Below are 15,282 nucleotides of genomic sequence, written 5' to 3'. Positions count from 1 at the left end.
AAAGAATACAACCCTGTCGCACACCTTTCTTAATTTTAAACTATTCAGTGTTCCCATGTTCTGTTCAAACAACTGTCTCTTGGTCCATAAATAGATTCCTCATGAGTACAATTAAATATTCAGGAATACTAATACTTCACAATGTTGGCCATAGCTTGTCATGATCCACACAATCAAAAGCCTTTGCGTAGTCAATAAAGCACAGGTAAACATCTTTCTGATATTCTCTGCTTCCAACCAAGATCCATCAGACATCAGCAATGATATCCCTCGTTCCATAGTCTCTTCTGAATCCGGCTTGAACCTCTGGAAGTTTTCTGTCAATGTGTGCTTGTCGCCGTTTCTGTATTACTTTTAGTAAAATTTTACTCACATAGGGGTATCAAGGAGATTGTCCAATGATTTCCGCATTCCATTGGGTCACCTTTCTTTGGAATGGGCACAAATATGGATCTCTTCGAATCAGTCAGCCAGATAGCTGTCGTCCAAATTTCTTGACAGAGATGAGTGACTGCTTCCTGTGCCACCTCACTTTGTTGAAAGATTTCAATTTGTATTCCAGTAATTCCTGGTGCCTTGTTCTTTGCCAATTCCTTCAATGCACCTTGGATTTCTTCCTTCAGTATCATTGGCTCTTGATCATACGCTACCTGTTGAAATGGTTGAACATCAACCATCTCTTTTTGGTACAGTGACTCTGTATTTCTTCCATCTTCTTTTGATGCTATCTGCATCATTCAATAATTTGCCCAAAGAATCCTTCAAACAAAAGTCGAGGCTTGAATTTTTTCTTCATTTCCCCCCGTTTGAGAAATGCTGAGTGTGTTCTTCCTTTTTTGGTTTTCTAACTCCAGATCTTTGCAGACTTTGCACATATTTGGCTTTATCTTCTCAAGCTGATCTTTGAAATTTTCTGTTCAGCTCTTGGACCTCCTCATTTCTTCCATTGTTTTAGCATCTCTACGCTGGAGAGCAAGTTTTATGGTCTCTTCTGACATCCTTTTTGACCTTTTCCTTCTTTCTTGTCTTCTTAATGACTTTTTGCTTTCTACCTGTATGATGTTCTTGATGTCATTCCACAACTCTTCTGGTCTTTGGTCTTTAGTGTTTAATGTATCAAATCTGTTCTTTAGATGATCTCTAAATTCAGGTAGGATAGACTCAAGGTCATATTTTGGCTCTTGTGGACTTGCTTTCATTTTCTTCAGCTTCAGTTTGAATTTGCATATGAGTAATTGATGTTAGTAATAGACTGTTCCACAGTCTGCCCCTAACCTTGTTTTCACTGATGATATGGGACTTTTCCATCGTCTCTTACTGCAGATGTAGTCAATTTGATTATATTCCATCTGGTGAGGTCCATGTGTATAGTCGTCTCTTATGCTGTCTGAAGAAGCTATTTGAAATGAACAAACCATTGATTTTTCAGAACTCTATCATGCATTCTCCAGCATCATTTCTATCACCAAGGCCTATTTACCAACTACCGATCTCTTTGCTCCCAACCTTTGCATTCCAATTACCAGTAATGATCAATACATCTTGATTGCATGTTTGATCAATTTCACATTGAAGAAGTTGGTAGAATTCTTCTATTTCATCCTCACTGGCTTTAGTGGTTGGTGCATAAATTTGAATAATAGTGGTATTAACTGGGCTTCCCTGTAGGCGCATGGATATTATCCTATCACAGACAGCGTTGTACCTCATGACTGATCTGGATATGTTCTTTTTGACAATGAATGCAATACCATTCCTCTTCATTTTGTCATTCCTGGCATAGGAAACCTTGTGGTTGTCAGATTCAAAATGGCCAATATCAGTCCATTTCAGCTCACTAATGCCTAAGATATTGATGTGGAGAAATTGGAATCTTAATACATTGTTTTGGGAATGCAAAATTGTACAACCACTTTGAGAAAGATTGTAGCAGTTTCTTGTAAAAGCACATATACATTTAGCATGCTATCCAGTAATCTCACTCCTTGGTATTAACCTGAAAAATAATATGTCCACACAAAGACTTGTACTCTAATATGAAGAGCAATGTTACTTTAACTTGTGAAACTTGGAAACACCCATAACTTCACAATCTGGTGAATGAATAAAACAAGTTGTGATATTCTAAACAATGGAACACAAGTCTATAATAAAAATGACCATCTACTGAGAAATGCAACATTTTCCTAAGTGAAAGAAGCTAGACACAAAAGACTCCATACTATATTATTCCATTGATATGAAATTCTAGAAAAGGCAAAGCATGAGATCAGTTGTAAGGTGTTTTATATGAGGCGGTTGACTGTAAAGGGGCACATGTGAACTTTTTGGCATTAATGGAAATGTTCTATAGCATTGCTGTAACGGCAGTTATATAACCTTGTACATTTGTTAAGATGCATCAAATTGTCCAATTAAAATATACAACTGTTATATGTAGATTATATCTCAATAAAACTGATAAGAAAACATTATAGGTGATTAGTTCACAATTACCATATTAAATAATTATTTTAAAAGAAGTCTTAAGACAAACATTCTTAAGTTTTAAACTCAGGCATTTCCTTCACAATACACAAAGTTAATACCAATTATGGTTTGGGACAAGTTATCACAGGAAATACACAGCAGAAATTACTTTTGTCCCTTACTAATTCATCATAAAACACAATTAAAGAAAACCCAAGGTTTGGCAGAACCCATTCAAATCTGTCGGAAAAAAGAAGCAATTACAAAGTACTACTCATTTAGTCATAACAACTTAGGAAATAAAAAGTATTCTCTAAGCATTATTACCGTAGTAAGTTTTTCATTAGTTAAGAAAAAAGACTTTTAAAAAGATATACTATTGGTAATAAAATTATACAGTGGTAAATTACTCACAAATACTGAAGATGTAAGACAAGAGTCAAAATTCTGGTGTGCATCCTGCTTTCAGATGCTTTGACAATACTATTGCACTGCTAGCTGTAAAGTACAGTAGTGCAATAAAGTCAGAGCATTCGTTAGCAGTAGAAGGTGGGAAAGACCAAAGCATCTGGCATCAGTTGAGTCTTCAATGCAAAAAGAATTTAAAGTAGGGCTATCATTTTGGACTGAAGACATCCAAAACCTAAGAATATTTATATCAATGTTAAAAAGAAAAAGCTTAAAAATATGCGTATCAATTTTTTTTAAAAAGTGGACTTAAATATCAACCTGATAAATTGTGTTTTGAAGAGTAATCTATGGTACTGTAGGAAAAGCACTGGACAGATATCCGAACAGCTGGCAGTTCAAACCCTCTCTTGACTCTATACAAGCTCACTGTGAATTGGAACCTGCACATATCCTAATATTCAAACAGAAATATGCATAGAATGTAAATATGTTAATATGTCCTAAGCTTTAGTAGTAATTAACATGGGTGTTGTTAAGACTTAATTAAAGATATAGGAAGACAAAACTCAAAACCCACTGCCACTGAGTCAATTCCAACTCACAGCGACACTATTAGAACTGCTCCAGAGGGTTTCTGAGGCTGCAAATTTTTTAAGGAATCAAAGTCTCCTCTGTCTTCCACATAGCGGCTTGTGAGTTGAACTGTCAGCTCAGTGGCTACCAGCCCAATGCTTAACCCACTACTATCCCCATGTCTCCTATAATAAGACAAAGGTGAGAAAAATATTTCTGTTCTGCTGAGATTTATTTTGTCAGCTGCTTCCAGACACTGACTGATTTACTCTCATTTGTGCTGGATTATAAGGTCGGTTTGAACTGCAAGGTCGGCAGTTCAAACTCACCAGCCACTCCTCAGAAATCCAATACAGGGTCGCTATGGGTTGGAACCAACTCAAGGGCACTTAACAACAACAACAACAAAATAGTCCTTTTGGATATCAAAGAAAACAAATGAGAAGTAAAATCATCTCTCATACCCAGCCTACCTGGTGTGGCGCTGAGGATACTAACTCTATTGCAAAGGCCAGAAAACGTTTCTCTTCAAAACATCGAATTTGAGGTTAAAGCTGTTAAAAGCAGACTTAGTGTCATCTGTTGTAGCTAAGTGCTTGATCCTGTGGGCTAATGCGTCAGACTGCAAAGTCGTTTGAACTGCAAGGTCGGTGGTTCAAGCTCACCAGCTGCTCCTTGTAAACCCTATAAAGGGTTGCTATGGGTTTGAACTGACTCAATGGCACTTAACAACAACAACCTCTCTGGAACCTAAACTACAATGTGAAAAACATTTGTCATCATTGGCTTTCTATCTCAAGAACTGGCTGAAGACTGCACTGAGTGGCGCTGTAGGATCACCGCTGGACTGTGAACCACAAGGACAGCAGTTCAAACCCACCAGCTGCTCCTTGGAAACCCTACACAGGGTCACTATGAGTTGGAACCAACTCAAAGGAACTTAACAACAACAACAACATTATGTAGATGTGGCTAGGTGGTTAATGGGATGAACTGCTAATCCATTGTGCTATGAGAACACTGGGTTCAAATCCCACCCTTGTCAGTTTGCACTTTCTCTGCTCATGTTCAGTTTTGGAGTCCTGGTGTGGCTGTGGTGCTGTAGGATAAGCAGTGGACCACAAGGCTAGCAGTTCAAACTTACCAGCCTCTCCTTGCAAACCCTAAGCAGGGTCACTGTGAGTTGGAACCGACTCTATGGTACTTAACCACTAACCACCACCATTATAATGGGAAATCCTGGTGTGGCACTTATAGGGTAAGCACTAGACTACTAACCACAAAACTGGCAGTTCAAACCCACCAGCCGCTCCTTGGAAATCCTATACAGGGTGACTATGAGTCGGAACAGACTCCACTGCACTAACAATTAAAACAAGGGAAAGAGTCCTGGTGGCTAATGGATTAGGTGTTGGGCTGCCAACTGAATCCACCAGTCACCCCATGGGAGAAAGATGAGGCTTTCTGCTCCCCTAAAGATTTACAGCCTGGGAAACCCTACGCAGGGTTGATATGAGTCAGAATTGACTCTATCCTACACAACCCCACCACCACCATTATAACAAGGGAGGCCAGGTGTTGGCGCTGCAGAATATGCACTGGACTGCTACCTACAAGCTCAGTGGTTCAAAACCACTAGTTTCTCCTCGGAAACCCTTTACAAAGTTGCTATGAGTTCTAACCAACCACCGCACTTAACAACAACATTATAATAAGGGAAGAGACTTCCTGTGACTCAATGTGCCCTAAACAAGGCATTAGCTCTACTCAGCTGAATACTATGGAAGATTTTAAAATTTCAGTTAACTCTTCAAATATTTTAAATATAGGGGAAAAGAATCTTCATCTCCTTCAAACTTAAAAAAAAATCAAGCAGAAATAATCTGGTTTGAATTTTTGTTGTTGTTGTTTTCAAGCTAATTCATATTCTAACCTTGGACCTTCTGCTAATTTCCACTCTACATACTCCTGGTACAGCGCTGTACAGTAAGCACTAGACTGCTAACTTCAAGGTCAGCAGTTCCATCCCACCAGCTACTCCTTGGAAACTCTATACAAGGTTGCTATGAGTTAGAACCAACTCCATGGAAGTTAATAGCAACAACCTTTAAACTAGTAAGAATCCATTCACTAGTCAGATGTAAACCCAGAAATGAAAGCAGTATCACACTATCTTTTGTGCATAATTTCTAGTGGTACCAAATAAGGACATTAGACAAATACCACTCAGTCAATATGTGAAGAAAAAAAGAGAACAAAGACTACCCTCAAAACCAAAACCAAACCCATTGCCAAGGAGTTGAATCTGACTCATAGTTGACAGATTACCCTCTAATGAGTCTATTCTCTCATTAATAACATTGACTGATGCAGAAATACATTCCCATTATTTTCCCCAACCTCCCTTTACATAGTCCAGTCCAACTACTTAGTTGGATTGTGAGCCTACTAAGAAATTAACTCAAAGTCAGGACAACTGGAACATTCAATATCTTGGTCTCAAATGCTGGGCCACACATTTAAAGACAAGTATTTAAAAGACAAATGTTTAACTTTCTGAATTGGAAGTTAAAATAATTGTTAAATTCAATAAAAACATACCAGGTTATCTACAAAATCTGAATAAGCACTTTCTCTTGAAAGTTAAATAGCATACATTCTGTTTTCATATATTAAATACTCAGTATTGGTTTCTCAGCCAATTATTTAAGTACTGTAAAGACAAAAATCAGGATAGCACAGAAAACATGTTTTTAGAATCTTAGAAACTAAACTGGTTCACAGACATAACTTTTTTTCTAAAAACAACACGGCAAAGCTTCTGATGATGAGCTGCACTATCTTTTACTATCCAGTTGATGAAAAACAGTAATGTGAAAAACATTAAAGTTCAAACACAATGTTTACCCTAACGAATATGGAGATAAACTAATAACTAGGGGGAGTGGAGGGCAGAGAAACTACTAGAATACTTGAAATAAATTTTGAAAAGGAAAAAGACCTACTCTTTTCTCTTCCTCTTTTCAAAAATAAAATTTTGAGCTTCTCTATTATTCAAATAGTACCTAAAAGTTTGAATCTTGCTACCTCATAATTTTATAAAACTTACTGTTTGTCAAAATGCTTAATTGTTGTCTCTTTAAAACATGTTCTATCCAAAGAAGTCCTCTGAGGGTACTGACTCTATTGCAAAAGCCAGAAAACGTGTATCTTCAAAACATCAAATTTGAGGTCAAAGCTGTTAAAAGCAAAATTAGTGTCATTTGTTGTTGTTAAATGTCTGAACCTGTATAGGGTTTCCAAGGAGTGGCTGGTGAGCTTGAACCGGTGAGCCTAACCCGCCGACCTTCAGTTCAAACTGACTTTACAGTCCAGCACATTAACCCGCAGCACCACACCAGGAGTTACAATTAAGTAGAAATATTATCTGGAGGGAGACATTCAGAACTAGGGGAGAGAAAGCAAGGTAGTTTTAACATTTATTCCTAATAATACAGTCAATCTACAATGTTAGCATGTTTTTGGTTTGTTTTTTAAAAAGACATTAGAAAAACATTGTACTAAAATTTTCTATTACAAGAATAGAAAACTAAAAACTCTTCCTTTTTCTCTGCTGTTTCTCTCCATTCCCTTATTCCCACATCTCCTACTCACCACAAAGCAAGTTAAAAAATATATATATGTTACAAGCAACTGAGAGCCTTCAAATCAAGTTTTTTATGTGAGGCACCCTTGTCCATCAATACATCAGAAGATCAAGGCCTCACATTTTCTGAGGTGAGAAGTGGTCAGATAAGGATGCTATTCCCTTTCTTCCATCACCACATGGCGTTTCCAAGTCAAATGTCAAAAAGACAAAAGACGCAAGGAGTGGGGTGCGCAGCGTAAGGAAGGAAATTAGGGATGGAGAAGAAAGAAATCTGAGACACTTAAAATTTGGAGTATCACACACACACACCAATGTTTCTTTTGCCTGGAGTTTCTTTCTTTTTTTTACCTAAGAGAACAATTATATGAGCGTGAACCCTTCACTAAAATCTAAGATCAATTCTCTTTACATCCTCAGAGTTTGACTAGGAATATTGAGTATGTATATTGTTGATAAGAGCCTGCGTATGTGTTTTGTTGTTAAGTGACACCTAGTCAGTTCCGACTTATATAGACCCTGTAAAGGGTTTCCTAATAGCGATCCTGGTGTGGCGCTGTGGGTTGTTAATGCGTCAGACTGCAAAGCCGTTTGAAGTGCAAGGTTGGCGGTTCAAGCTCACTCGATGCTTCTTGGAAACCCTATACATAGTCGCTATGGGTCGGAACTGACTCAACGGCATTTTACCAACACAACATTAGCGACCGTAATAGTTTCCGAGGAGTGGTTAGTGGGTTTGAATCTTCAACCTTGTGGTTATCCTACAGCGCCATAACAGGAAGTATGTACAGAGGGAATTAAAGGTAGGTCCTTGGCGCTCCAGAATTTTCACATTTTATGTTTGATACTAAAGGCCTAAATTTTGGTGGGAGAAAGCTAGAATCCTTGACAAAAGAGAAACAAAAATGGAAGTGAATTAAAGTTTTGAGTATATATAAAAAATTTTAAGTTGATTCTACCCGTCAAGAAGAGACGTGAGTCTAGGGTGCATTTCTCTAACTTTAGAAATTAATTTTTTAATGATTTTCATCTTGTCATATTCTTTAACAGAAAAACGACAGGCGCTGACTTATGAGTGTTTGTTTGCCTACAATTTCCACGTTTTTAAGGAAGCCAACCCAATCCAAAAGACTAATATGCCTGGAAAGTATAGCTACAAACAGAACAAGAGAAGAAAAGCACGCCGGCAAACAAGCAGGTAGTGGCAGTCTAGGGATGGAAGGGAGGTGATATAAAGAACAAGTTGGGGAAGACATCCTAAAAGAAAATAGGAAGGGCAGCCCCCAACCCCCCACTTAGCGCCCTCTTGCCAGCCCAAACTATCCAGGCAATGGGAGTCATTTCCAATTCGCTTCCGCCCCTTACTTACGCAAATTAACGAAATTGGGCAACTCTAGAACTGAGGAGCTTTACAGCTACCACTCCCATCAGCGCCCCAAGGAAGAAGTTTGTGGTTCACATCCCGATCGCTCACACCTTTCTCTCACCCCAAGGAGATTCAGCGGCTTATTGATAGGAAGTTGCAAAGACAAGTCCCGAGCATCCTTTCTCAGACTTCTTCATCCTTTGAGAGCCTGAAAGGCTCATCCCTAAAGAGATGTACCTCCTTTGGGCTATAACCCACCCTTCATCTCCCTTTCTCGGGAGTGTGAACGAGTTTTCCCCTTCTAGAAGTGTTTAGCGACCTTTCCAGTCACATCTTTTGGTAGAAATAGATACAACGCTTTGTGCACTAGCTACAGTTTCTTGAGGGGAGGAAAGGTAAAGGGGAGAGAACAAGGAATTCCAAAGGCCCCGCACCCTCAACATCTCCCGCCATTTCCCTCACGAGTTTCCCGGATGTACCCCTTCCGCGCGGCAGTTAAAAACGAGCAGGCGGTGGCAACTCCCTTTAGCGAAAGAGGAGGGAACTCAAGTCTGCTATAGCCTCCGCCTACCAGAGTTTCCAGCGTCTACAAGTTGGGTCCCACCTTCGAAGCCATGGGGGAGAAAGAAACTACCCTGTAGAGCTCCACTTTGCACTCACCATCAGTTCCAGTTTATCGACCTCCGCCTCCATGTTGAATAGTTGACATTCCTCAGACCGCGGCGGCGCTTAAGCCCCAAACCGTACTAGCACTGAAGGTCCCTATTGGACAGCTGTCACTCAACGTCTCGCATTCATTGGCTCCCCAATTTCACCAACGCCCGCCCAATGGAGATTGGGTAACGCCCCTCCATATAAATATATTTTCCTGTTGGGCAAAAACACAAAACGCCGCAGGATGATTGGCTGTTGTAGACTTTTTTGCCATTGGCTGCTCCCTCATCTCTACTTTCAATTTCATAGTTAGAACTCAGCAGAAAGGACCTTGTGATTGGTGCAGTCAGAAGAAGCGCCAACCAATTACATAAAACCTTCCACAGACAGCAAAGAGGGCGTGGGCACACCCTCTTTTCTCTCAAGCTTCCCCTCCTTTTCCCTCCCGCCTTCCCTCTTTTCTGATTGGGAATATTTCGGCTCTGATTGGCCAGAGCATGTGCTATCTCAACCAATCGCAAACTAGATTTTACTTCGGCGCCACTGAATCGTAGAAGGGTCATTGGTACGATTGGCCTATCCATGACAAGGGTTTAATTTTGAATTTTTCTCTATGGCATGGGAGAGACCACAGCCCAGACTTCATCTAATCCGCGGGCTTTTAGACTAGTAAGTGCAGAGAGATTCTTCCTTTGTTTACCTGTACTCGCGTCTTCTGTACCTGAGCCATTTTCTGCTTGTATTCTTACGACGAAAGGAGGGAAGACTTTGTCTGTAGTGGGAGGGAAGACGGAGCGGAGAAGGAGAGGTTTGAGGCTGGGGAAATTGCTCAGCTTGTCTTCATCCTAACCATGTTTCTGCTATTTAATTAACACTCCAAACAGTATGTTTTGGAGCAAGGCATCTGTCTTCCTTTTGCACGTTCCTTTACATCTTTGCGACTTCAAGTGTGGTCCACAGACCCGCAGCATCAGCATTATTCGGGCACTTGTTTCAAATGCAAATTGTTGGATTCCACCCAGACCTATAGAATCAAAATATGCATTTTTACCGAACCTCATCACTGCCTCCAGTGATTCTTACACACATTAAAGTCTGAGAAAGTACACAACTGGACCAGCAGTATTACCGTGTTTCTTGATGTAGTCTTATATCGTCCGACATTCCGTGAGAGTGTCGATTTTAAACGTGGGAGCCCTGTTTGCTGTATGCCTAATACTGTACTGGGAGAGGCTTTATGTGGCTCTGTGGGTTCCTGTGCTGGATTTCAACTTCTGTTAACTTTTGTTAACTAACATATTGCTGTTTAAGTGCCGTGGAGTCGATTCCAACTCCTAGCAACCCTGTATAGGGTTTCATAGAAATGGCTTGTTTGCAGACCACCAAGACTCCGACTAACACACGTTGTTGTTGTTGTTGTTGTTATGTGCCTTGGAATCAATTCCGACTCATAGCGACCCTGCCTAGGGTTTCCGAGGCTGTAAATCTTTACGGGAGCAGAACGCCTCATCTTTCTCCCGCGGAACAGCAGCTGGTAGTTTCGAACTGCTGACCTTGAGGTTAGCAGCCCAGCTCATAATCACTATGCTACCAGAGCTCCTTAAAAAGAGAATATAACCTATATATTTCCCTTTTCATATTATCTTTCAGTAACCCACAATACCACACCAGGATTTACTTAGTCTCCTTTAATCCAAATTAGTTCCCTGGCCTTTTACTATACTTATTTGTCTTTGATGAAATTCTTGAAAAGTCCAGACCAGTTGTTTTGGAGATTTTTCCAAGTCTGAGTGTTCTCCCATGATCCTCCTGTCTTTAGTCTTTACCATTTAGAACAAAATATGATCTTATTACTCTCTTGTTTAAAGTATTTGAAGGTTTCTTATCATCTCCTGCATTAAATTCAATTTTCTTATTATGCCTGTGAAGGATGACAGTTTAAATCCTGGTATAAATCTTCGTCCACTTCATGGGATTCTGGTGTGCCGGTAATGACTTTTTTCTTAACTTAGGTGACAATTTCAAGGGTGTGTTCACTTTGTGATCATTTATTAAACTGTACATAGATGATTTGTGCCGTTATTATCATGTCTATATTAATACAAATTTAAAATGTAAAAATCTTTTTTTTTTTCTATAGAAATCATGCCCAAGTTTAAGCAACGAAGAAGGAAGCAAAAAGCCAAAGCCAAAAGACTATTCAAGAAAAGAGAAGCTTCTCGATTTCCATCCAAGCTGGTTACACCTCCCTCGCCCCCACAGTCACCAGAAAGGCAAGGCATAATGTAGAACAGAGAAAATATTAAGAGATCTGATCAGCTTAGGATAGAGTTACAAGATTTAGCAAATACAAATACAAAATGCTGAGTTAAATTTCAATCTCAGATAAACAAGTTTTATCTTTTGTTGCTGTTATTGTTGTTGTTGCTAAGGGCCTGTGAATTGGTTCTAATTCATAGTGATCCTGTAAATGGTTTCCGAGAAGCAGCTGGTGGGTTTGAACTGCCAACCTTGTGATTAGCAGTCTAGTGTTTATCCTACCGGACCATACCATGATTCAAATTCTGTATACCTACACAGTTTAAATAGGTTCCTTGCAATACACTTATACTAAAAAAAGTATTGTTATCTGAAATTCAGATTTACCTGGGTGTCCTGTATTTTATGTGGCAGGCAACCCTAGTTTAGAGGGCTAAATGAAATGAAAATCACAAGGAATTGTGTTTGAAATGGACAGCACTGTTTTTCTCCTTTCTTGATCAATTTAATTCTGACATAAGTCTGGTAAGTAAGTGATCAAAGAAGGAGCATAGGATTTCAGTTTAAATCTTAGTTGTGATAATGCTTTGGTTTTATCAGTTAATTTTTGGAACTTTCAGTTTAAATGTGTTATTGAAAGAGACTCTCATTTCCAGGAACCCATCCTTTATGGATGGAAAGTAAGACCTTGCAGTACTTATCTTATAAAAGGAAGCCACTTTATAAAAGGAGGCCAGCTGGGACTATAAGATAAGTACTGCAAGGTCAGCTGTTTAAATCCATCAGCCGCTTTCGCTTTGCAGGAGAAAACTGAGGCTTTCTGCTCCCGTAAACATGTACAGCTTCAGAAACTGCATACAAGGTCACTATGAGTCAGTATCGACTCAGTGGCAGTGCATTTGGTTTGGGAATGGTACTTTATATATTTCTTTGTAGTTACAGCTATCTTTATTAAAAAAAACATTTTTTTTAAAACACACTTGCTCTCTTAAAGTAGCAACTAAGTCACTATCCCTGACTTTTCTGTATCCTAGATTATCAAAGCCTCCTCACTGATCTTCCTGCTTAGACCCTAGACTCCTCTGTAGTGAGTCTGCAACACTACAGCTAAAAAGAGCATGTAACAGATCATGTCGTGGCACTCCTCTACTTCAAACGCTCCAGTTGCTTCCTAGCTCACTTATAATAAAAAAATATTAGCATGGATAAAGGGAACCCTGGTAGCATAGAGGTTAAGTGTTGGGCTGCTAACTGCAAGGTCAACAGTTTGAATCTACTAGCCCCTAGTAGATTCCTCGGAAACCTGGTACAGGATTGCTCTGAGTCAAGACTGATTCCATGGCACTACCAACATACTTAAGGACACTTAACAACAACATGATCCAAAATAAAACCGGTACATCTGTGAGCTAAAGTTACTCTATTCCTGTGCTAATTCAATGCTATTGATACCACACTCAGATGACAACCAGCCCAAACCAGACTCAAGTATTTTGGGACATCACACATGTGCAGAGCATTTCAGCCAAAGGAACTAACTTATTAAAACTCGCGGCAAAACTTCTTGGTTTGCTGAAGCGCAAACCCTTCCTCAGCATCCTGTACACCTGCACAGTTAATTAAAATTGTATGGCCCTTTAAATCAAAGTGTACTTGAGTTCAACCAATCCCCAGTCTTACCCCACCCCTTTTCATGAATATCACTTTTCGCTATAAATCTGAGACTACTTCCCATTCTTCCCCTACCTATTCGGGGAGTCAGATGTGAAGAGCCATGGTGGCTCAGTGCGCCTGTGTCCAGAGACTGGATTTCGGTGCACACAGAGGGGCAGGGACCTTTTTCTTTTATTTACAATAAGACCTTTCTGAATCACACTCTGATCTCATCTCCTAATCCTCTGCCCTTCAGTTTCTGTACCCTAGTCACTCTGGCCTTTTCCTATTCTTCAAACACCAAGGTTCTCTTCCACCGTCTACCTAAAATGCTCTTACTGCAACAATTTACATTTCCTTCAAAAGTCAACTTGATGAGACTTTTCCTTAGCTACCCTGGTGTGACTCTGTAGGATAAGCACTTGACTAAAAGTTTGGTTTGAACCGCAAGTGCAGTGGTTCAAACTCACCAGCTGCTCTTTGGAAGCTATACAGGGTCGCCGGAATTGACTGCATTGCACTTAACAACAACAAACCCTATCTAAAATGTCATCACTCTCCACCATTTACATTCCTCCTTCCTTGCTCTTGTTCTCCTCATCATCTATTCACTATTTAACATACCATATATGTTGTTGTTTACTTATCTATTTTTCCCCATGAGACTGTAAACTCCATGAGGGTAGAATTTTTGTCTGTTGTTCATCATGAATCCCTGGTACCTTGAACATAGTTGTTGTGCCTTTGAGTTGATTCTGACTCATAGCGACCCTGTATAGGGTTTCCAAGGAGCAGCTGGTGAGTTTGAACTGCCAACCTTGTGGTTCAAACCAACTTTGCCAGTCTAGTGCTTATCCTCCAGGGCTATACCGGGTCTCCATTGAACATAATGTTGTTGTTGTTAACTGCCATTGAGTTGGTTCTGACCCATAGCGACCTTGTGTAGGGATTCTCAGGAGTGGCTGGTGAGCTTGAACTGCCAACCTTGCGGTTCAAACTGACTTTGCCATCCAGCACATTAACCCACTGTGCCACACCAGGACTCCTGAACATATTGGTACATATTGAACATAACAGGTACACAATATTTGTTGAATGAATGAATTCCTGAATTCTAGAATTCAGTGAAGAATTTGGCTTTAGGATGTCTCTCTCCTCCTGATTAAGACTATAAAACCAGCCTCTTGTTTAATTTAAATACTACTCTAATTCTGAGGGGTTTTTTATTTATTTGATTTTGTTTTTCCTACAGAGTGATTATTCCTCCAACAGACGTACCCAGTAGCAGACGCTGGCTCAGGTTAACCTGTAACTTCAGTTTTCCCAATATTAAAGATGCAGTAAGACTTTGGACAAATAGAGTGTGGTCTGTATATAGCTGGTGCCAGAACTGCATAGCCCAGGTATGGGTTTCACAAACCTATGTTTCTACACACTTATTATGTATGTTTATATGTGTGCATTCTCAAGTCAGAAAAACAGACTAAACTAAAATAAAATGAAATTATATGGATTCATGTCTGCCTTTGGTTTAAAATATACATCAAACCACTTCTAGACCCTCTTCCCCTCCCTTTTTTATTTTTTTATTTTGTTTTTTGGTCCTTATCTTATTTTTCATAGAATTCAGACTTGTTTATTATTGAATTTCAGACTTTAGAAATATTGAAAGATACCATTTTTCCATCCTGTGTCTATCGTCAAGAACTTCACAGTTTAAAACAACGGTTTTGCATTTTAGAAAGTGAATTCTGCAAGCTCCAGGAAGCACTGAAGGTTGGTATTGTCAAATAAAAAACAAAGTCAGACTTAAGTAAAGCTAGAGCTTATTAGAAAAGACTTTTGTAATTGGAGAGGGAAAGCATGATCTATAAGTATCTCAAAAGCCAGGCAGAAAATACTTTTATGTTGGTGTTGTTGTTACCTGCCTACTTGTAGTGACCCCATGCACAGTGGAGTGAGAATCACTGCCCAGTCCTATGTTTCTCGACCACCCTTCTGGTCTAGAAAGGAACTCACTTTCAGTCAAGCCAGTACACATGTATATAGGGGGACAACAATATTAGTAAGGTATACTCACCATGGAATGGTCAATCGTTCAAAATCAAAAGGACAACATTTACCAAAAGACAAAGTTGATAAAGGATGGGAAGCGGGGGTGGGGGTGGTGGAATGAAAATAGGAAGCACAGGGAGGAAGCAGAATAACTGTTGTTACATGGATAATAATAACAATAATTATTGTTGTTGTT

General features: G+C 39.5%; 2 protein-coding genes across 2 annotated transcripts in view; one reads left to right on the top strand and one right to left on the bottom strand.

Moving 5' to 3' along the window:
• The window catches only part of LOC102841774 (putative spindle and kinetochore-associated protein 2-like), a 31,933-nt gene extending 22,775 nt beyond the window's left edge, over positions 1 to 9,158 (bottom strand). Inside the window, exon 1 of the mRNA XM_006833634.1 lies at positions 9,126 to 9,158. Within this exon, the coding sequence (XP_006833697.1) occupies positions 9,126 to 9,158 (33 nt within the window). The remainder of the gene's footprint in view (positions 1 to 9,125) is intronic.
• Positions 9,159 to 11,264: 2,106 nt separating this feature from the next.
• The window catches only part of PRR11 (proline rich 11), an 11,380-nt gene continuing 7,362 nt past the window's right edge, over positions 11,265 to 15,282 (top strand). Inside the window, exons 1-3 of the mRNA XM_006832379.1 lie at positions 11,265 to 11,392; positions 14,284 to 14,434; positions 14,685 to 14,807. Coding sequence (XP_006832442.1) covers positions 11,265 to 11,392; positions 14,284 to 14,434; positions 14,685 to 14,807 — 402 coding nt within the window. The remainder of the gene's footprint in view (positions 11,393 to 14,283; positions 14,435 to 14,684; positions 14,808 to 15,282) is intronic.

The sequence above is a fragment of the Chrysochloris asiatica genome, unplaced genomic scaffold, assembly GCF_000296735.1.
Source record: "Chrysochloris asiatica unplaced genomic scaffold, ChrAsi1.0 scaffold00007, whole genome shotgun sequence".
NCBI classification, from domain to species: Eukaryota; Metazoa; Chordata; class Mammalia; order Afrosoricida; family Chrysochloridae; genus Chrysochloris; species Chrysochloris asiatica.
The sequence above is the reverse complement of the archived record's forward strand: the minus strand, read 5'-3'. Positions and strand labels throughout refer to the sequence as shown.